The 22,610-nt window shown below is 43.1% G+C and overlaps 1 protein-coding gene across 8 annotated transcripts in view; it reads right to left on the bottom strand.

The window, feature by feature from the left end:
- The window catches only part of LOC122900399 (myomegalin-like), a 179,894-nt gene that overhangs the window by 134,548 nt on the left and 22,736 nt on the right, over positions 1-22,610 (bottom strand). For all 8 annotated transcript variants that reach the window (XM_044239034.1, XM_044239033.1, XM_044239045.1 and 5 more), the window contains exons 3-4: positions 21,206-21,357; positions 2,273-2,383 (exon numbers count right to left, since the gene is read on the bottom strand). In XM_044239034.1, the coding sequence (XP_044094969.1) occupies positions 2,273-2,383; positions 21,206-21,357 (263 nt within the window). The remainder of the gene's footprint in view (positions 1-2,272; positions 2,384-21,205; positions 21,358-22,610) is intronic.

Here is a 22,610-nt window from a genome sequence, read left to right as displayed (position 1 = left end):
TGTCCAGGGCTTGGGCTGGGATGGTTTTCTGATGCCTCATCCTTCCATCAAAGTGGAACTGCCCTTGTTCCTATCAATCCCTCATCACTGCATAGTATGATAAATTCATTTCAACTATGATGTTAATGATCAATCATGGCTTTATGGGTTTTGCTTCCCAAATAAGAAGAGCATTTTAACTTAAACCTTCAGAGCTTCCCAAAAAAATCACAGCCAAATGGGATGAGTAATATGACAGATGGATTGAATAAAGACTTGGTAAGAAGGGAAAGGAGGGGACACAGTAGTCTGCGATTCCTCAAATCATAGGATGCCAGTGGGTGCCTGATGACTCTGGCTTAAGACCAGAACAGATAGGGCTTAGTGGCAACACTAGGCTAATAAAAGGGTTAGCACCTTGGCATGTGACAATGTCCTGTGACTGCTCTCCCAAACTGCCCCTCTAGAATCTTTTTTTTTTTTAAAGAATCTTCTTTTTTTTTTTTCAATTTATTTATTTTCAGAAAAACATTATTCATTATTTTTTCACCACACCCAGTGCTCCATGTAAGCCGTGCCCTCTATAATACCCACCACCTGGTACCCCAACCTTCTTAACCACACTTCTCTAGGAATGTAACGTGCCCTCCCACACCCCACCCAAAACGTTGCCTAAGGACAGTCTTGTTAGTAGAGCACAAGGTGAGACCAAATGATTAAAGCAGTCAGTTGATTAAAGCTTTAAAAATTCCCTTCCCTTAAATAATCCAAGACACTGCCCATTCCTTCTGCCTTGCTTTGGAGACAGCTAATGAAAAATGCTCCTCCTTCTGTACAATGAGCAAACTCATTCACTATTTCTACCCTAAGACAAAGACTGCCATTCCTCCTCCCCACCTCCTCTCCATCCCACTGCATTACCAACCCTCCCTTGAGAACAGCTTCCTTGACATCACCCCTGGCCACTCTATTCAGGCATGCTTACTCTATAGCCACATAAGAGATGACAGATAAGTCTGGACGAATTGCAGGAAGATGCAGGTTAAATAATGAAAATCCAGGAAAGACAGAAAACAGGGCTTAATCCCCCAGATTTAGCTGCCCACATTAATTTACCAAATAACTGTTTGGATTTCAAAGACACCAGTTATTCCTCTGATCCAACCTATTATCTAGCAACCTGCAAAAGCTTCCCAAACCTTCTTCTCGACAGGACAGGGCACACATTGACAAAGTATAGTCTGCTGGTGTAAACAGGTAAGAGATTTAGAAACTCTGAAAAACTCAGAAGCCACCAGCTCCGGGTCACTCGGGCCCCTTTAGAGATTGTCCAGACACTAAGAAGGCTAAGGAAGCCAACATTATGGTAACCAGTTAGGAAACTTAACCCAAAAGCCCTGAATCCTCTTACCAAGGCGCTTTCTCTTCTCACCCTCCCCTCAAACAATCCCCCTCCCTCTTCCTTCCCTACCCCAGTCACTCCTGCATCAACCCAGACCACCCTCCCTCTCAGAGAAGCACCACTCCCTCCCACCCCTCAGGCCAGCAGCACCCTTTTCTTCATTCTTAGGTGAACTAGTCCTAAACCTGAAAACACCTAAGACACCGAAGATTCGCCGTTCAATCTTATCTGCATCATCTTCAAAAACAAACACGAAGTTCTCAGGGGCAGAACCCTGGGCAGCCCTGCCCTTTGCTCCGTACGGCTCATTCCCTGCGGTCACTGAGCCAGAGCTAGAAGGGGCCCTTCTCTAGCTGAACATTTACCCTGGAAATAGCCTGCTTCAGTCACTTCTGTGGCTTTTAAAAAATGCAGATTTCCAGAGGGTGCCTTGGCGGGCTCAGTCATAAGAGCATGTGCCTCCTGGGGTCCTGAGTTCCCGCCCATGCTGGCTGCAGAGATGACCAAAAAAAAAAAAATTAAATAAATTTTTAAAAAATGCAAATTTTCAAGCACACCTTCCCTTGCATTACTCAGTCAGAATCCCTGGGGGGTAAGGCAGGGAATCTACATTTCAAACCAGTTCCCCAAGGTGACTGTTCTGAACAGTTCCGCTGCAAAGCAGACTCTGATTTAACCCAGCTCCCTCTCCTTACACACAAGGAGAGCACAAAACAGGCACTAAAGAGGCAAAGTGGGCTGGTCCAAGGTCACCCCACATTCCGGGGGCCAGACCTGGTGTGGAACCTGCCTCCCTCCCTAGTTAGCACCTTAGCGGGTAGGAAGAGCCTGAGGATCTGAGAGTGGGCCACCAGCCCGCGGCCCCCCGGAGCACGCCGCTCCTGCACTCACCCGCTTGTAGATGTCATCCCGGCTGGCCTCATACTTCTGTTGCATGCGCTCCTCCAGGAAGTAGATGCGCAGCTTGAGGCTGAAGTTCTCCTTCTTCAGGTCATTGAGATGCTGGGACAGAGTGCGATATCCATTAGACATGGTGGGCAACCCATGGGGAGCAGCATGCCCAGCTGCCCCCTCACCCTAGGAACATAGTGCGGCTGCACCGCGGCATGAAGCGAGCCGCTGGGATGCTGCTGGGGCTATGGCGACATGACCCCCGGGGCTGGCGCTCTCTCGGGGACCTGGGACTGGGCTCACTGCTCTGGGTGCTGGAGTGCAGTGCACTTTCCTTTTTTACCTCTGGGAGATATTTGCGGAATCCCTGACAGAGGAACATGCTGCGTGAACTCAGACACAAGTGGTGTAACCCGACTCCAAGCCGGGACCGGGCTGTCACCCTGCCCAAGCCTCCTGGGCCCAACAGTAGGCAGTTCACAGTTTCTTGGAAAAGAGAGAGAACTGACTCCCCCCACCCCCCAGCCACACACTTCCAGGAAATGAAGAACAGGAATACTTCAAGGTGCTGGGGGGCTTGCACAAAAGGGAGGAAAATGAAGGGCTGTGCATGCGTGTGAGTGGGCACTTAAGTCTCCAGTGGCGAGCTGCACAGTAAAAAACCTAAGGGGGAACCTGGCTGGCTCAGCAGGTAGAGCTTGAGCCTCTTGGTCTCAGGATCCCGAGTTTCAGCCCCACACTAGGGATAGAGTTTACTTAAAAATAAATAAATAAATAAATAAATAAATAATAAGCAAACGAACAAACAAAAAATAAACCAAAGGAGTGTGGCCAAGAGCAAGAAATCGATTGCTATAGGAAAGAGCACATGTCAAATATCCCCTTTCCATCAGGTGCAGATTTTAAAAAACCTATAACAGGAGGCCTCTCCAATGTTTCTCTGATGATCCAGAACTCATCTCTAGCCAATTCCTTCCTAGTTTTCCTCCCTGGACTTCTCAAGTCCTAAAGCACTTACATAAATGCCTTCCCTACCATGTGCCTCCCAGCCACACACACACCAAAGCCACCCCCAAAGTAAGAGTAAATCTAGTTCCCAGGGTGGACAAGCTCACAAAGAGGCTGGGCCAAAGACTCCTTCCTCCAAGGGATGAGGGAAAGAGAGGGCTGAGGGGGGTGGGGAGGCGTCAGTCTGGAGCCCAGAGATTTCAGCCAGTCACTGGTTCTTAACTCTGGCACCTGCCAGGCACTCATCACCAGATCCTGCTCACAGAGCAATTTAAGATCCTTGAATAGCAGCTGCAACATGAGCAGGAAGTATTATTTATACCATATCACCCGGAACATTGAAGGTGACGGGGAGACCATCGCACAGCACATATATGAAACACCAGTTCTTAGTTCCAGTAAAACGGGGTTGAAAAAAATGTTAATCTTGGCAGGTAAAGTAAAGAAAACTAAAACCTTTATACTTAAATCAAGTACTTACTTCTTCCCTAACCTACCAGCTCTTCACTCTTTTAATTCTATCTTAATTCTTCATAATAATTCTACTCAACATCTCCTGAGTATCCACCAGGTAATATGTTGGGCATGACAGATACAAAGATGAAGGCATTCCCAACTCTCAAAGAGCTGGGTGACCGTACAGATGAAGAGATGTGGTTTCCACTGCAATCCTCCAGGTTTGTGTTAGTCAAACGTTTTACATTTTATACTGTAATCCAGTACAAACACACACACATACGCACACAGACATAACTAAAGTAAAAGTTTCACAAAGTAGTGTTATCACTACGTGTGATTTTCTATTCTATGCTGGTGTTTTCTTTTCTTTTTTTTTTTTTTTGTTGTTGTTGTTGTTTTTCTTTGTTTGTTTTTTCCCAAAAATTTTATTGGGGGAAGACTTCAAAACATTTACAGTACAATGTTTACAGTCACAATTTGTAGTGAACTGATTCCCCAAAATATATTACAACTCAAGTTGACTTATCTTGTTACATTCAAAAACCTACTTCTGTCAAAGTAGTCTCACAGTGCCTTTGGAAAGGGCCAGAACTTGCCTTAAATCTTCCTCAACCAAATAAGTATTTTTCTATCAGTGCTTGAGAGCATTTGAATGTAGGATGGGTTCAACTGCACAAAAGGAGAAAATATTTACCACTTTCTTACATAGATCTAAAGTGAAAAGGCCACCTCTTAGTGCTAAGAATGGTATGTAGTACATGAATATGCCTTGTTTTTTCATTACAGAAAATTCCAAAAGTTGTACTTTTTTTTTTTTTTTTTGAGTGTGTAGAAAGGCAGGAATGCTTTCCTGGACAGCGGATGAATGAGCAGTAGCTTTAGTTTGTACACAGGTACAGTTGGAGCACTATGTATGTATATACTGGTGTTTTTCTATTCTATTATTCTTCCTGGGAGTGACCCGCTGAATTGATTTCATGATCCACTAAGACGTTTCACACGTAAGTTTGAAAAACACTGCATGTATGAGAACCCAGAAGAAAGAGTGATTCATTCTTACTGGAATGATGAGAAAAAAGCTTCGCTAAGACTTGCATGGCCCTTTGAAAGATGGAAAAAGTTGAAATGAATAAAATGGCCTCAGGCGGGCATAATTGGAACTGAGCATTCGCTCAAATAGATTTGGATTATACGTGGGCAACACGTTTCTTACTGTCAACTGTAATCAAAGACAAAATATTCCTCCTTTCTAAAAAAAAAGTACACATTTAAAACTCATTTATCTGTTTTCATTAAATCTGTGCTCTTGAAATTAAAGAGTATCATTTAGGCTGAGAGAGAGTGAGGAAGAGGAAAGTCTAAATAAAAACTCAAAAGATCCTTTTCTGGTCTGAGCTCTGTTACTAAAATAACTGTATGACCTTGGAAATGCACCTCTCCAGAGGCCTAAGTGTCCTCATTTATAAAATGAAGTGGTTGGAAAGTAGGTGATTTTTAAGGCCCTTTTTTGGCCTAAGCTCCTAGAGGAAATAACCTACTTAACTATCTCCTTATTATCTACTACTACCATTTTGCACAAGGGGAACTGGGCTGCCAGATTCTAGATTAGTGTTTAATCATCATTTCGATGTCTACTTAGATTCTTTTCACATAAAAGTCACATAAGATTGTTTAATAAAAGTTCATGGAAAGTAAAACTGCAAATGAATGCAGGGATTCTTACGTAACCTAGATATTTCTTTCTACATATAAATGCCTGTTTCATCTTACTCCCAGTGATACCTTGCTTTTTTATCTCTCTGGCCCTTTATCTGGTTTGTTTTTGTTTGTTTGTTTGTTTGCCAGCTCCTTAAAGTGAGTGCTTAAACAATGGTTGTTAGTTCACCCCCTTCTCATGTTTTTCTCTCCATACTTTCTCCCTTGAGATTTTATCCACTTTTAGAGCTGTCACTGTAGCCTCCCAAACAACCCCCAAACCTTCACCTGAGCCTTCTCCCCCAAGATCTAGCCCTCCATATCCAGGTTCTTGCTAGATAGCTCAACTTGAATATGACCTTCTCACAGCAAACCTCACAGCAAAGATTACGACAGCCTGTCATGTCTGCCAGACTTCATTCCAGTCATCTGTTCTCATATTATAGGCACAGTAATGTTTTTAAAACTCAGATCTTATCCTGACATCTCCCTTACTTAAAACTCTTTACAGGTACCTCATCACTCTTAGAATAAAGAAAAATGCCATCATATCCCCTCAAGAAACACCGCCTCTTTTTTTCAAGTCCTGAATTCCAATCCCACCCAAACAAAGCCTTCTCTGGTATCCCAGCCCAGAAAGGAAAGATGTCTCTCTCTCTTGAACTCCTCAGGCAAATACAACATTGGGCAAGTGTTCTTAGGGGGCCTCATGACAATGTTTATATGTTGTCTGGGGGGAGATTACTTATGCCTCTTAGAGCTATTGAACTTTTCCTGTGTTTATGTCTCTCCAGCTAGTCTGTGAGCTGCCCAAGGAAAGGGTCAATGACGCACACATCTTTCTCTCCTCCTCCACAACAGCCAAGAAGCCCTCCCCAGTGACACACAGCGGGCTTACAACCACCTCCACCACACTGGAGAGTTTTTCTATGGGCTGACAAGGCATATTTGGAGTCTTAGCACTCTCACTGAGTAGTATTTAGGAAGCACTCCCTAAATATTTGTTGAATTAATGAATAGATAAGTATTCCACATATACTTTACTTTTTGCTGATCTGACCGGATCTAGCTTGCTTATATTATTCTCACAATTTTCCAATGATACAGAAAAGTTTATTTTAATAGCTCCAAAGAGACTACATTTGCTGGAATGGTTCCTGTAGAAAATTTCTAAGTTTACATACCTATCTAAACCTTCCTCTTGGACTCCAGTCTGCACCTAACCTCCCAGTAGAAATGTCGACTTGAATAGAGACCTGTCATCCTTGTGGCATCTGAAACTGGAGTCCTGATCTTTCCCAGCACACGTGTTCCTACCCCAGTGGATCCCATTTCAATTGGTAACAACCCAGTATGTGCAGTTGTTTGGGCCAAAACCTTTTGAGTTATTCTTGTCTCTTCTTTCTCATATACATCATTGCATCTGTCCGTAAATCTTATTATTTCTACTTTCTACAGAGAGAGAATCCATCTACTACCATTGCATGGTCATTTCCCCAACTCTGGCCCAAGAGGCTACGATTGAATGCTCCCCTAAATTACTTGAATAGTCCCGGTAACTGGTCTCCCTGCTCCCACCATAGCTCCCCTATAATGTATTCTTAGCACGGCAGCCACAGGGACCCTTTAAAATACATCAGGTTACTCCTTTGCTGGAAACCCCCACTGTTTAATTTAACTTTTTAATTTTTCCATCAAATTAAAAGTGAAATGCTAAGTCATTTCACCAGCCCATTAAGGCCCAAGGCCCTAATCTGGAGCCAGGCTCCTCGCCCTGTCTTTTCCCTTTTTCTTACTACTCTCCCCCTACACACTTTTCCCCAGCCATAGGCTTCCCTTTGCTCCTTCTCACCAACAGCCAGCACCTTCTTTCCTCGGGGTCTTGAGGCTTGGTGATGCTCCTGTATGGTATGCTCTCTCTCTAGCAGATTCTGTTCCTCACCTTCTTTAGGCCTTTGATCAGATATCATGCCCTCAAGGAAGTGACCACCCTATTTAAAAGTGTAACTCTCCCTAGACCTCACCTCAGCAATCCCTTCATTGTTTTTTTTTAATCTGTACACTTTCAGTGCTTAAAATATTGTATTTCCTTGTTTATTTTGTTACTTATCTGTCTCTGCCCACTAGCATGTGAACCCCATAAGTAAGGCAGGATTTTTTCCCATTTTGTTCACGGCTATATGTCACTAGTACCAAGAACGGAGCCTGGGATACAGTAGGTGCTCAATAAATATCTGTTGAACAAAAGAATTGAGGAATTAGGGCACCTGGGCGCCTCATTGGGTTAAACATCCAATTCTTGATTCTGGCTCAAGTCATGATCTCGGGATAGTGGGATGGAGCTCTGCGCTCAGTGTGGAGTCTGCTTGCCCCTATCCCTCCCTCTGCTTGTGTGCTCTCCCCCTCTAAAATAAATAAATAAAATATTTTTTTTTAAAAAATTGATGAATAATTAACCTGCTGACTTTGACCTCTCTGGACTCAATTCTTTTTCTTTTTAAAAGATTTTATTTATTTGAGTGAGAAGGAGAGAGAGCACCGCTCCCCCCAAAAGTGGGCTCAATCTCACCACCCTGAAATCATGACCTAAATGGAAACCAAGAGATGTATGCTTAACCAACGGAGCCACCCAGGCGTCACTCTGGATTTAATTCTAACAGAACTCAATCTGTATACAACATAACACAGGTGTTTCAGGATGAAGAGCTTATCTAAAGTCATTCCTCTTTATGTCATTTTTTAAAAAAGATTTTATTCATTTATTTGTGAGAGAGTGAAGGTGGGGGCATGCTAGAATGCACAAGAGGGTAGGGAGGGGCAGAGAGAGAGGGAGAGGCAGACTCTCTGCTGAGTGGGGAGCTGGGTGAAGGGTTTGATTCCTAGGACCCTGACATCATGATCTGAGCTGGAGGCAAACACTTAACTGACTAAGCTACCCAGGTGCCCCTAGAATGTTATTTTTATAATTAAAATAAACTTTTCAAACTAACTTCAACATACAGGAGAGAATGTGAACTTTGAATAAGAGTTCTGAGCAAATGGAGAATGACACATTACTACCAAAGGACAATATGAACTATACAAATAGTAAAAACTATAGAAAATAGGAAAGATAGGCTGTCAGAGAAGGTTCCACAGAGAACAGGCATTATAGCTCTCCTGAAAGGATGAATCAGGTTTGGCTAGGCTCCAGGGAGAACATAAGGCAATCCAGGAAGGTAGAACAGAAGCAGAAGGGCAGAAGGCCAAATGGACTAAAACAAAGAGCCCATGATGTCACAGAACTGGGGGAAAGTACACAGCCATTTTCGGAAATACACAACCGTTTTCAGAAGTACACAATGATTTTCAGAAGATCTTTTTTATTTTTTTTTTTTTGGAAGATTGTATTTATTTATTTGACAGAGAGAGACAGCACAAGCAGGGGGAGTGGTAGGCAGAGGGAGAAGGAGAAGCAGGGTCCCCACCAAGAGGAGAGCCTGATGTGGAGCCCCATGTGGGGCCTGGTGGGGGGCTTGATCCCAAGACCCTGGGAACGTGACCTGAGCCAAAGGCAGTCACGTAACAGAATGAGACACCCAAGTGTCCCCATTTTAGGAAGATCTTAAAAGCCAGGGTGAGGAGCCTGAATTTTTCCTACAGGCAGATCCTGGCTCTCGATTTGCACGAGTGAAAAAAAAAGGCAATGGAGGAGGGCCAGGGGCTGCTTATTAGAAAGACTGGTTGGTTGGTTTGTTGTTTCTGTTTTTACTTGTTTGCATCTTGTAGCTTTAACAAACAAAAGTGTGCATCCCTGGGCTTCACGCTAGACCCACCTACTACTCTACCTGGCCTCTTGCGGGCAGTCCCCAGGTCTGTATGTTTTTATAAACTCTGCGTCTCTGGGGAAATAAAGAGACACTGCAGGTTCCCAAGCAAGGACAGCAGGATTGTCTTTGTTCCTCCTTTCTTACACAGAACATGGAAAATCTTTTCTCTTCTCTCAAAATACTTTTTTCAAACATTAATGGCTCTTCCCTGTTCTTTTTTAAATTTCTTCTTCCCACCGTTTCTTAATGTATTAGTTCACTGTGGAAATAAGACTTTAATAAGGACTCAATCAATGCCAACAATAGTAGGAGGATTACAAGCCAGCTGTTGTATGTCATGCCCCATTAACATAACCAACTGGCAAGCCGGACTTTAAAAAAACTCAGCTTCACATTTCCTTAATCATATTCAGACCCCCCAGATTGTTCTCAGAATGGAAATGGCTAAAGACATATTAATGGCCCTCCAATCTCTCTCCTAAAAATAAAGGTCCACTCCACTCAAAATGATTAATCATTTTTATTGACATTCTTTTCAAATATAATACTTCTGCAACAAGCTCTGTTAGCTTGATATCTATGATAATTCATATCTAAAATTCATGAAAATAAAATTATTCTTTAGTAACTTAATATGGCAAATAGAGGAGTAGTGTTTTCAGTAATCCTTGACAAAATAGGTAATAAATATTATCAATATTATACATATTTATCCAGATGGGATAGCATGGCATTATGGAAAAAGCAATAGATTTTGAACTAAAGAGATCTAGGTTCAAATCCCAGTTCTGCAATTTTTTTTTTAATTGTGTATCTCTGGGAAAGATTCTTAGTAGTAATTAAGCTAGGAGACTGGGATCTGGGTAGGGTACTAAGAGGGTTGCAACTGTATGTTTTTTAATCTGAGACAAATAATGTGAAAATAGTGTTTGTTAAAATTTAGATATGAGAAGGGTGCCCCTGGGTGGCTCAGTCACTTAAACTTCCAACTTTTGGTTTCCATTCAAGTCATGATTCGTGGGTGGTGAGATGGGGTTCTGTGCTCATCGGGGAGTCTGCTTGAGATTCTCTCTCTCTCACTCTCTCTGCCCCTCTTCCCCACTTACGCTCTCCCATTCTCCCTCTAAAATAAGTAAATGACTCTTTAAAAAACTTTTAGATATTAGGTACATGGTAAGTATTTTATTGTTCTTTGTATATTCCTGTTGTTTGTGAAATAGGTCATAATCTTTAAAAACTATTTCAAAAGGAATGAAACTAGGAATTATAGGGAGGCAGCTATGAATTAGATAGAAGGATAAATTCTCTAGTAGAGTTGGATATAATGAACTCATTGGCATACACCATCCATACATTCATTCGTCAGATATATATTGAGCACTTACATTATAAGGGACAGTATATTTACTGTCACCAAAGGGACACAACTGAAATTAAAGGACCACTTGTCAGGGATTTTGTTAAGAGTTTTCACACATCAGGCACCCCAAGCTACAAGTTTCTGAAGAAATCTCAGAACACGCCACTAGCTCTCTGGGAGTAGAACCCTAAAATGTGGTGGGAGTCGACCTGTTCCAACAGAGCTCAGGCTGCCTTCACAGCAAGGTGTAAAGGAGAAATGAGCATAAAGGACATCAAATTTCCAAGACAAAAGCAGCAACAATGGCTGGGACCCAAGGATGATCCCCAATAGATGATTTAACCTATAACTTTTCTGACTGTCATATTTTCCGAGACAGCCCCATGGGAGGGGCATACAAATAGCTGGAGACCATTTCCTGCTTTTTAACATCCAGTGGAATTCATTCCAGGAGTCTAGCTTGTTTTGGATTGGAGGTTAGGAGTAGACAGGAGAGACATGGCAGGGAGAAGGAGGAGGGTAGGTTTTTATCACATATAAATATTTTCTTTGTAAAATATTTATGTGCCTGGGAATTCCTATGCTTTTCTGATAAAATCAAAGCTGAAGAAATAAAAAAGTTTAATTCCTGGCTGTTTTGAATGACTTGAACTTGTATTACAAAATTAATTGGATACAATTAAGCTGTCTTCATAATGACAATCCCCTGCATAGACTCTGACAATGTACAAAGGATGTCCATGATCCTTTATGATTTCATTTTATTTTGTGAAAAAGTAAGCAGATTAGATACTTTTATCTCCATTACTATCCAAGACAAAGAAACATCAAGAAGTTAGCTGCCTTGCTTGTTGAGAAAGAAGAGAAACACAGACTAAGTCATCCAAGAGTCTGACCCATGTTGTATACTAAACAGGATCTTAATCACAACACTAGATGACCCCTGTGAACCTGAGAATCCCTGTGACTGATAAAGTACTTCCACTTCTACCTCACGTTCCTACATTTTAAGTATTCCTCACTATAAATAATCTTCCTCGTGATTGGACTCCCTGAACCTATATAAAACATAGTTTTCCCCATTTTCAAGATGAACCTCAAAAGGTTAAACAGAGTTACCATATGACCCAGCAATTCTATTCCTCATTATACACCCAAGGAAATTGAAAGTGTGTGTCCACACAAGGTCTTGTATAAGAATGTTAATAAAAGCATTATTAATAAGAGCCAAAAAAGTAGAAACATCTCAAATCTCCATCAACTGATGAATGCTAAGGACAAAGTTGAGTATAACCATACAAGAGAGTATTTTTCAGCCATAAAAAGGAATGAAATAGTGATACCTTGTACAACATGGATGAACCGTGAAAACACTATATTAATGTGAAAGAAGCCAGGCACAAAAAAGTCATATAATATGATTCTTTAGATGAAATGTTTGGGAAAGGCAAATACACAGAGACAGAAAGTGGATGAATGGTTTCCAGGGCTGGAGAGAGAGCAAATGGGGAGTGACTGCTAGACTGCTAAGAGGTACGAGGCTTTTTGTGGGAGGAGATAAAAATGCTGTTGAACGAGGTAATGGTAATTGTTGCTCAACTTAGTGAATATACTAAAATCATGGAATTGTACACTTTAAAAGGGTGAATTTCACTGTGTGCAAATTAAATTTCAATAAAGCTGTTACTTTAAAAAGAGGAAGAAAAAAACCCAAGCTGGAAGAGGTAACTTGCTCAGTGCTTTGCCTTTTATAAGGACTTTTTTTTAAGGATTTGTTTATCTATTTATTTGAGAGTGAGAGAGAGAGAGAGAGAGAGAGAGAAGCATGAGTGGGAGGAGGGACAGAGGGAGAAGCAGACTCCCCGAGGAGCAGGGATCTAAGATTCTGAGATCTCAATTCTCGATTGATTCTCAATTCTCGGGGCTCAATCCCAGGACTCAGAGATCATGACCTGAGTCGATGTCAGACACTTAACTGACTGAGCCACCCAGGTGCCCTACAAAGGATTTTTAATGATGGAGATTCAAAGTTCAATTCAGCTCAACTCAGTTAAAAGCCAATGGTTTAGAACTGATCATTTCTAAATGTTCTTTACATTAATCTTTCTTAGATTATGAGGCCCTAACATGAAGGCTTGAGGAAGTACCCTATCAGTAGCCCTCACTACCAGAAACTCATGGGTTCCCATGTTTTATGAAGTTAATGTTTTACATAACCTTTAGATAAAACAGAAATGTAATCCACTCCATATTTTGACACAGGAAAAACATATTCATTAGGCTATCCTAAAGAACATGCATAACTTTTGCACACCATTTTAACAAGGAAAATGCCAATCAAAGTCAATCAAGGAGCGCCTGGGTGGCTCAGCGGGTTAAGCCACTGCCTTCGGCTCAGGTCATGAACTCCGAGTCCTCGGATCAAGCCCCGCATCGGGCTCTCTGCTCAGCAGGGAGCCTGCTTCCTCCTCTCTCTCTCTCTGCCTGCTTGTGATCTCTCTCAATAAATCTCTCTCAAATAAATAAATAAATAAATAAAATCTTTTTTAAAAAGTCAATCAAAACTTAGTTTTCCACTCATCAGCTTTCACTTTCTCTTCTGCACAGGGTTTCTGCCTAATCGTCCAGAAGTTAACTATTCGTACCCGCCTCAGAGAGCAGACAGCAAATGCTATAGAGACCTGGTTGTTTTGTTTGTTTGTTTGTTTGTTTGTTTGTTTTGAGTTCCACAATAACCAAATCTTTCTTCTAAAACTCTGCTTCTAAAATTTCAACCTGAAGTCTGCAAGTCTTTTAAATGCTAAAATATTAATAACATCATTCCATTTTCTCCCCTAAAACTCAGAAGCATACTGAGACCCACCGTCCACAGAGCTTTTTCTTGATATAACTGACGTGATGGCAAGAGAGCTAACAACAGGGTCACTACGTCAGGTTGATAAATAAACCCTATCTTTGGCGGCAGCAGCATGTGGATAAAGGACAGGGATTCAGACGATGTTCCTGCTGTCTTCCCCCATCATAGATACACACCCACACCACCCCCGATCCTAGAATAACAAGGTGTCATGGTCACCATCACATTAGAGCACTGTGAACTATATAAAACCAAAACAAAACAAATAACAACTCCCTTGGACACCAAAAATAAATGGGCCAGCCAGAAATAGTGCTGTCAGAGACACTGAGATGAGCTCCATGGCAGAAAGGACAGTTGAACTGCACATATACTAGGAGATCCCAAGGACTCCTAGGCTCCAGACTCGCTCCTCTATTCATCTGGCTCAACCAACACCAGTGGGCCTTGGTGCTCTTTGTTCACAACTGGTTCAACCCAGAGAGATTATTTGCTGAGGTCCTAGGATTCAGGGGGTGACATCAGTTTGTGGCCTCAGTTCTTTTTCTAGCTTTTCAATAATTCTTCCTCCATCCTTCTCTAGGAAAGAAGGTGATTTCAAATTCACAAGAGCTGAGAGTTTACAGGGATACCATGAATGATTGTGGTTGTAACAAGAAGGCTTTGACCATGAGGAAGGGTGGGTGGGGGAAGACACAGCCAACTCAAACGTTGACACTCTAGTGCTCCAGCCATGACAAAAAGCCCATTTCTGAACTCACTATGCTCTCTGCTGCCTCTGGGACATTTCTTGAGTGGCAGCATTAGCCTGGAAAGTCACTGTTCTTCACCTCACACTCAGCTCTAACTGAACTATCTCCAACTTGCCCTTGGGACTTGACTTGGGTATCACCTAGTAAAGGAAGCCTATCTGACCCAAGGCATGGGTCAGGGCCCCTCCCAAGTGCTTCCACAGCATATTGGGGACCTCCTTTTTTTTTTTTTTAATTTGACAGAGAGAGAGAGATCACAGGTAGGCAGAGGCAGACAGAGAAAGCGGAGGGAGCAGGCTCCCTGCTGAGCAGAGAGCCCAATTCGGGGCTTGATCCCAGGACCCTGAGATCATGACCTGAGCCGAAGGCAGATCTTTAACCCACTGAGCCATCCAGGCACCCCTGGGGACCTCCTCTTATTATTGGAATTATCTGTTTGACTGTCTTGACAACTAGAGTTAGGATTTTTCAAGAAGAGGAAGGCTCTCATTTTTTTCCCCCTAGAATGAAAATCATCTTAATGGTTTTTGTTGCTGTTTTAGTAATCATACAAGTACTACGTGTGATTATACCAGTTGCTCCTTTTCCCCAAGGATGGCATCACCCAAAAGTCGCCCAAACAAGAAAGCCTGGTCTCATTCATTCAACCAAAACATAATAAAAAAGAAAGAGGCATACCTAGTCTCTATCAGACACTATACTAATCACTACATCTAGTAGTGAATAAGACAACCCTGTTTCTGCTATCACAGAGCTCCAATGCTAAAGAAAAGGCAGACCTTGAACAAAGAACTCATAATGTTAAAGCGAAAAGTGCAAGGTAGTGGGAAGTTTACAAGGGTGGAAGCCTAGCTGAGATGGGAATGGAGAGATGAGTTGGTGGGAGGTCATCTGCTGGCTTCTTCTCCCTCACTGGCTCGGCATTCAATCCACAGCTTAGCCCTGTCACTTCTGCTTCTAAAATCACCTGCTCGCTTTCATCTGTCCATCTCTCCCGCTCCTACACTGTCAGCACCACCAGCCGTTGCCCAGAACACTGCCACAGCCTCCTGACTGCCCTCTCTGCCTTAGACTTCCCTCCTCCAATCCAGAGTCCCTGCAGAAGCCAAAGGGAATATTCTACAAGGAAAATCTGGTCAAGTCACCACCCTGTTCACAAACTTTCCACAGTTTCCCACTGAGCTCTGTTAACATTTAAAAGCCTTTACAAAATTGTAAGGCCCAGCATGTTGGCTTCTCTCTTTCTCCAATCTTAACACTTCTCTGCATTCCTTGAACCCACTCCCTAGGGTGCATTAACTTAGTGAGGTTCTTTCTAAGCTGAATCAGGGTACCTAGCTGGCTCAGTCCGTTGAGCATGTCTCCTGACCTTAGCGTTATGAGTTTGAGTCCCACATTGGATAAAAAGATTATTTAAAAATAAAATCTTTATGGGACGCCTGGGTGGCTCAGTGGGTTGGGCTGCTGCCTTCGGCTCGGGTGGATCAGGACCCTGGGATCGAGTCCCACATTGGGCTCCTTGCTCAGCGGGGAGCCTGCCTCTCTCTCTGCCTCTGCCTGCCTCTCTGCCTGCTTGCGTGCTTTCTCTCTCTCTCTCTCTGACAAATAAATAAATAAAATCTTTAAAAATAAATAAATAAAAATAAAAATAAAATCTTTAAAACAAAAGAAAGGGCACCTGGGTGGCTCAGTTGGTTAAGTGTCTGCCTTCAGCTCAGGTCATGATCCCAGGGTGCTGGGATCCAGCCCTGTATCAGCCTCTCTGCACAGTGCGGAGTCTGTTTCTCCCTCTCTCTGCCTGCCACTCCCCAGACTGTGTTCTCTCTGTCAAATAAATAAATAAATCTTTAAAAAGAAAAGAGAAAAAGTTTAAAGTTTCTTTAAAAAGAAAAGAAAAGAGAAAATGCCTGGGTGGTTCAGTCAATTAAGCCTCCAACTCTTTGATTTCCACTCAGGTCATGATCTCAGGGTCCTGAGATGGAGCCCACATGGGGCTCCCTGCTAGTGTGGAGACTGCTTAAGATTTTCTCTCTCACTCTCCCTCTGCCTTTCCCCCCTCCCTCTCCCTCTGCCCTTCCCCCCTTCCTTGGGTGCCTGTTTTCTCTCTCTCAAATAAATAAATAATGAAAAAGAAAAAAAAATTTCAGGCTTATGATTGCTCAAAGTTTAGGATTGCCCCTGCCTTTTGTTGTTCATCTAACAACTTTTTGAATGTCTGAAGACACCAGGGAAAACAAAACCAGTAAGCTTGGGCACTGTGGTTTGGGGAGCATAGATGTCACTTTTTCCCTTTCCTTTCCTTTTCTTTTTTTAAGTGAGAGCATACTTCTCTGGGAGCATTCCTTTCCCCAGGCCGTAAGGACAGAGAAACACTGCAGAGGCTCTGGGAATGGCTGGACCTAAAGGCAACCGTGACGTGGCAAAGAGTCACCTCATCTAGGCTAGGAAACACAGACTGTGCTAACTCAGAGTTCCATAAAGGCAGAAAAAAACCCTTTTAGGGCTTTCTCCCCTACTCCCTCTCCACAGACTTCAAGATCCAAGTGGGAAAATTTGCCAGCATGGGTGGGGCCTCAACAGGCTGAATCACTGTGACTAGGTTGACACTGCCCAAGAAAGCTGGCTTCAGACTATCACTAGGCAAACACCGCAGCTGGTTTTGCTTGCATTTTCAGCAATGTGCTACAGACGACATTATTAGAAAATGTGCAGATAGGAGAAGGCAGTGGAGGACCCCTCTACACCTGGCAGTCACACACCCCCACCCCTCCACGGATTTTGTGTAGGATCTGCCATTTTGATTGTATCTATAAAACCAAACTGTAGACGTTCCACCAATGTAACCTCTCCTTCTCTGAATGGTCCTTTCATTTCCCAAGAATCTTGAGAATCCCTGGAGTCATCCTGGCTGCTACTTTCTATCTGCACAGCTTTACACAAGTTATTTGAGTCTTGGTCTCCTCACAGGCCTAATGGATATAATAATACCCATCTCATCAGTTAGAAAAATGAACTGAAAAACAGCTGAAATAAAATATGTTAAGCATCTAAAAGGGTGTTCAGTATGTAATAAACACTAATAATAAATAATAATAAATAATAAATATTATTTATTATTTATTATTATCAGCTAGTACCATGATCTTAATAAGTCTGGTCAAATATTAGAAAAGGTCTTTTACTTTACATTTATAATTTTATCATCCCAGTTTAGGGGAAAAATTGTCTTCTTTTAAACTCATCATTAAAGGGGCGCCTGGGTGGCTCAGTGGGTTAGAGCCTCTGCCTTTGGCTCTGGTCACGATCCCAGTGTCCTGGGATCAAGCCCCGCATCGGGCTCTCTGCTCCGCAGGGAGCCTGCTTCCTCCCCTCTCTCTCTCTGCCTGCCTTTCTGCCTACTTGTGATCTCTCTCTCTCTCTGTCAAATTAAAAAAAAATGTTTTTTAAATCATCATTAAAAACAAACATGTTTTTCTTGACTTCTCAATTTCCTATCCTAACCAGTCAGTTAATACACTAGTAGCCTCCCTAGAATCATTCAATTTACCATGAATACATCCAGTGACTACTGAGTGGAGGCTGGCGGAAACACAAATTCACTTGAATTGGCTGGAGGAAAATAGGGTCGGGAAAATCCAAATCCAAGTCCAACAAGTTTAGTTTAGTTGGTGAGCATTTATTGAGCCCTTACTGCATATTGATATTACACTAAATGCTAGAAACTAGAAAAGCATGAACACGTGGTGTTTTCTGCCCTTCAAGAGCTTATAGTCAGGGTCATATTTTGAGACTGAAGAATCAGGGAAGGCACCTTAAAAAAAAAAAAAAAGGAAATGGTACTTGAACTGAAACTTGAAGGATGAGTAGGCTGGCTGGTAGGGAAGAGGAGAGGAAGGGTATTCTAGGCAAAGGGAACCACCAGAACAAAACCTCAGAAGGATAAAATAGCTTCAAATTACAAGCAGTTCAGAATTAATGGAGCAAAAAGCATGTGATGGAAAACATTGGGAAATAAAGAAGATTCACAGTTTACTTAGAGAAGATGGGTACCACACTCTGCCCAGCTAAGCAGGAGGAGCTAATGTTTCCAGTCCTCTGGCCACCACACTCTTACCAGGGGAGCTCCCCAGCCTAGAAAGTACTCACTCTTTTTTTTTTTTTTTTAAGATTTTATTTATTTGACAGAGAAAGAGGTCACAAGTAGGCAGAGAGGCAGGCAGAGAGAGAGAGAGCAGGAAGCAGGCTCCCTGCTGAGCAGAGAGCCCGACGTGGAACTCGATCCCAGGACCCTGAGATCATGACCTGAGCCGAAGGCAGCGGCTCAACCCACTGAGCCACCAAGGCGCCCCGGGACTCACTCTTTTAAGTCACAAAAATAAGGAGTTTTTTTAAGGCCCACATTAGGTGACATTGGTTAAGTTCCTTTGTTACTCTTTGAGCCTTTATTTCCTCACTTTTAAATCGGGATGGTAGTTATATTTTTTCATAGGGCTGTGGTGAGCATTACACAAGGTAGAAATTGCCTGGCATATGCTAGCAGGTCTTATCCACGTGCTGCTGTGGTCTCACTCATCCCAGATATGCTGGGGGCGGGGCGGGGGGCCAGTTTGCGAGGACCCACAAGAAAGCACATGGCAAGGAGCCTATAAGCGAAAATAATTCTGACTCAATAGCCTGTCCAGGGTTTATGATTATAGTACATAAAGTCTATGACACTAAAAAAGTCATAATTTCTATGAGCCCTGGCAATCTCCTTTCTCACCCAAAAAAGTGTGTGGTCACCTTGTTTTTATTTATTTATTACTTGACACAGAGGGGGAGAAATTACTGGTCTTTTCTCTGTGTTCTCTCTTGGTTGCTGTCAGTGGTTTCTAGCCCTGAGAAGGGAGGACCAATTCTCAATCTTAGACCAGGCTGTGGAGAGGAAGGACTTGGAAGGCCACACCTGAGAAGTCAGCGAACTTCTGCCTGAGGACCAACTCAGCCTGTTCATTTCCCTCTGCCCTCCACCTCTGGCCACTCATTCTTTTTTTTTTTTTTCCAATTTATTTATTTTCAGAAAAACAGTATTCATTATTTTTGCACCACACCCAGTGCTCCATGCAAGCCGTGCCCTCTGTAATACCCACCACCTGGTACCCCAACCTCCCACCCCCCCGCCACTTCAAACCCCTCAGATTGTTTTTCAGAGTCCATAGTCTCTCATGGTTCACTTCCCCTTCCAATTTACCCAAAAGCACATACCCTCCCCAATGTCCATAACCCTCACTCATTCTTTTTTTTTAAAGATTTTATTTATTTGTCAGAGAGAGAGAGAGAGGTAGAGAGAGAGCACAAGCAGCGGGGGAGTGGCAGGCAGAGGGAGAAGCAGGCTCCCTGCTAAGCAAGGAGACTGATGTGGCGCTGGGTTCCAGGACACTGGGATCATGACCTGAGCTGGAGGCAGAGGCTAACCGAACTGGCTGAGCCACCCAGGGGTCTCTGGCCGTTCATTCTATCAGGGGGAAGTGACTCCCTCATTTCTCTGTTACAAATTACCTCTTGACCAAAAGGAACAGGTCTGCAGACTGTCTTTCAGAAAGCACCCCGCACTGCACTGAGGAGCACTGCAGCTCGGCTCACCCATTCTGCATGGCAGCAGATGCAAAAGGTGAAAAAAAGAGGAGGGGTTGTTAGCACCCCTCTTCCCACCACCAGCACCACACAGCTGTTCAGAGGTTTAGTCTTCAAAACCACTTAATACTCCTGCAAGCTCTCTGCATCTTAAAAAAAAAAAAAAAAAAAGAGGGGGGGGAAACCCACAACAGTATCCATGACAACTGAGAAAAAAAAAAAAGTAGGCTGTTTAATTCTCAGCCATGGTTTATATATGGAGCCTGTTTTTTGTCCACAGGATTATCTGGTAGGATGTACATTAGGTCCATGTGAAACATTTCTATTCACAAATTAAGAGTAAGCCCATGTCAACAGTGCTTTATTCATCTTTTTTTGGACATGGAATTTCATTCTTTTACATCAAAAGCTATGAATCGAAGAATGAAAGAAAGCCACATATCTGAAGGCATATTTACACACTACTCATGTGTGTGGCCTGATTCGTGGGCAACCCCCAGGGGGCACCAAAGAGCCGTTTCTTTTTTTAGCACACTGGGATGTAAGAAATCCGGGTACACTTTCCAGGCCATATAAATCCCAGTAGATGGGTTCTATTGTGCAGACTTCCTGGGATCAATCCAGGGCGCAGGGAGGTAGGGACTTGAATTACATTATCAGTAATTTGGTTCTTGGCCAAATCTAAGAATAAACCTATCAAGACACTGAGTACTTCAAGAGTCCAATCAGAAGTTTCAGGCAACAAGGCCAGATTCTTTTTGAGAAACAAATGGTTGTGGCTGAGGCCACTTTATACTGCAGACAGTACCCAGATCTTTATACTTTATACTGCAGACAGTACCCAGATCTTTATACGTTATACTGCAGACAGTACCCAGATCTCTACAGCCACCGAGAATATAATGCTTAGGTCACCTGGACCCACTGTGGTCCAGTTACAGATTCTCAGGGTGCCATTTAAACTCGATAATTTGGGCACCTGGGTGGCTTAGTCTGTTAAGTGTCCAACTCTTGATTTCAGCTCAGGTCATGAGACCAAGCCCTGCGTTGGGCTCTATGCTGGGCATGGAGCCTGCTTAAGATTTTTCTCTCTCCTTCTGTGCGCCCCCGCCCAAACAACAACAACAAGACTCCCTAATTTATTCAAGAAGTTAACCAGGGGTAAAAATGGAAAGACAGAATCATTGGTACAGGCAATTGTCCATGAATCAAAGTGCTCAGCATATATACATTTATTGGGGTAAAAACTCTTAAAAGAGACATCATTATGGAAGAATTCCCACAGTCCAAACTAAGCCATGAGTCATATTTTTGTGAGACATCACTATCCCTTGGTGCTCCTTCTAATCAACATAACAATTATCCATTCACATGACTTACCTTTTCAAAGTCTCGAAGAGCCTGGGTCTGCACCTGAGGGGGGTTTTCAAATGCTCTCAAGGAAGGCGGCTGTCCAAAGAGGGTCTTTTCACCACTTCTCCAGACCTGTGATTGCACTGGAGGGCCTCGATCTTTAGTGTCACTAAGAAAAGCTACCAGGAAAAGAGAACAACAAAAACATTTTCTATAACAGTAGCACTATGATCATTCTAGCTGGCACAATCCAGCAGAATTCCGTTTCCTCAAATTACAGACCAATTCTGGGCCACATGGAAACAGTCTGCATAAAGTAGCCTGTTGTTGATCATATTAATAATGTTGGGGTCCGTGATCAAAGCAGCAAGACTGATACAAAGGGAAGGTCAAGCAAAGCTTTATTTCACGCCAGCTCCGAGAATCAAACCAACCGTTCAGGGCTGCCTCTCACAGAGAGTGCGACCCCTCCCAGCCTTACAGACCAACTTTTATAGGGCAAAGGCCATGTGGTTGAGCCTGGCCAAACACAGGTGGCCAATGAGATTGTAACACACAGAGAAAGTTGCATAGTCATGCTAGGTCACACGCAGGTGGCCAATTGAATTACAATTTACCCTATAGTAGCTGTTTGAACTAGCCTAGCCCTCTGGTCAGAATTAGTGCCCAAAACGCGGGGATTACATTCTTTGGTGGTTAGGAAGATAGTAGGTGCGCTTTACTGATTGGATGCCTCCACCTGGCCTGACTTGTCCTTGCATCTGGGCTCTGTTATCTCCGCCTGGCCTGACACCTCCTGGTATCTGGGCACTTTTATCAGGGACTGGTCGGCCATATTTTACTGGTTTCCCAGACTTGTTTTTAAGTAAGTTCCTCTGGAGGGGGCAGGGTCAATCTAAGATCACTGCATAAACAACAAAATGGCTGTTCTACTGAGATGGGGTCGCTCTGGCTAAGTAAGCCCTTACAAATAATGGTCCCCAGAGGGATGCCTGGGTGGCTCAGTTGGTTAAGCATTTGCCTTCAGCTCAGGTCATGATCCCAGAGTCCCAGTGTCGAGCCCCACGAGCCCCACATCCCCTACATCAGGCTCCTTGCTGAAGGAGACTGCTTCTTCCTCTGCTTCTGCCTGCCACTCCCCCTGCTTTTGCACTCGCTTTCTCGGTCAAGGAAACAAGATCTAAAAAATAATAATAATAATGGTCCTCAGTGAATGCACTGGTTTATTTCTGTGCCCCTCTGTGGTTTGATCCTCTTGCTACTCCACCGAGAAGTAGAGTCTCTTTCTCTAGTCTTCGGAGACATCCGAGTGAGGTGGGCTTAGGGTTGTAGATTCAGGTAGAAGATATAAAAAAATACACATTTTCTTGGTTGACAGAAGGAATCAATGACCCCTTATTACTATGTATTTTTTTTTTTAAGTCAGAAAAAA

This window comes from Neovison vison, chromosome 2, assembly GCF_020171115.1.
Source record: "Neovison vison isolate M4711 chromosome 2, ASM_NN_V1, whole genome shotgun sequence".
Taxonomy (NCBI): Eukaryota; Metazoa; Chordata; class Mammalia; order Carnivora; family Mustelidae; genus Neogale; species Neogale vison.
Note: the sequence above shows the minus strand (reverse complement) of the source record. Positions and strands in the feature narration are given on the sequence as shown.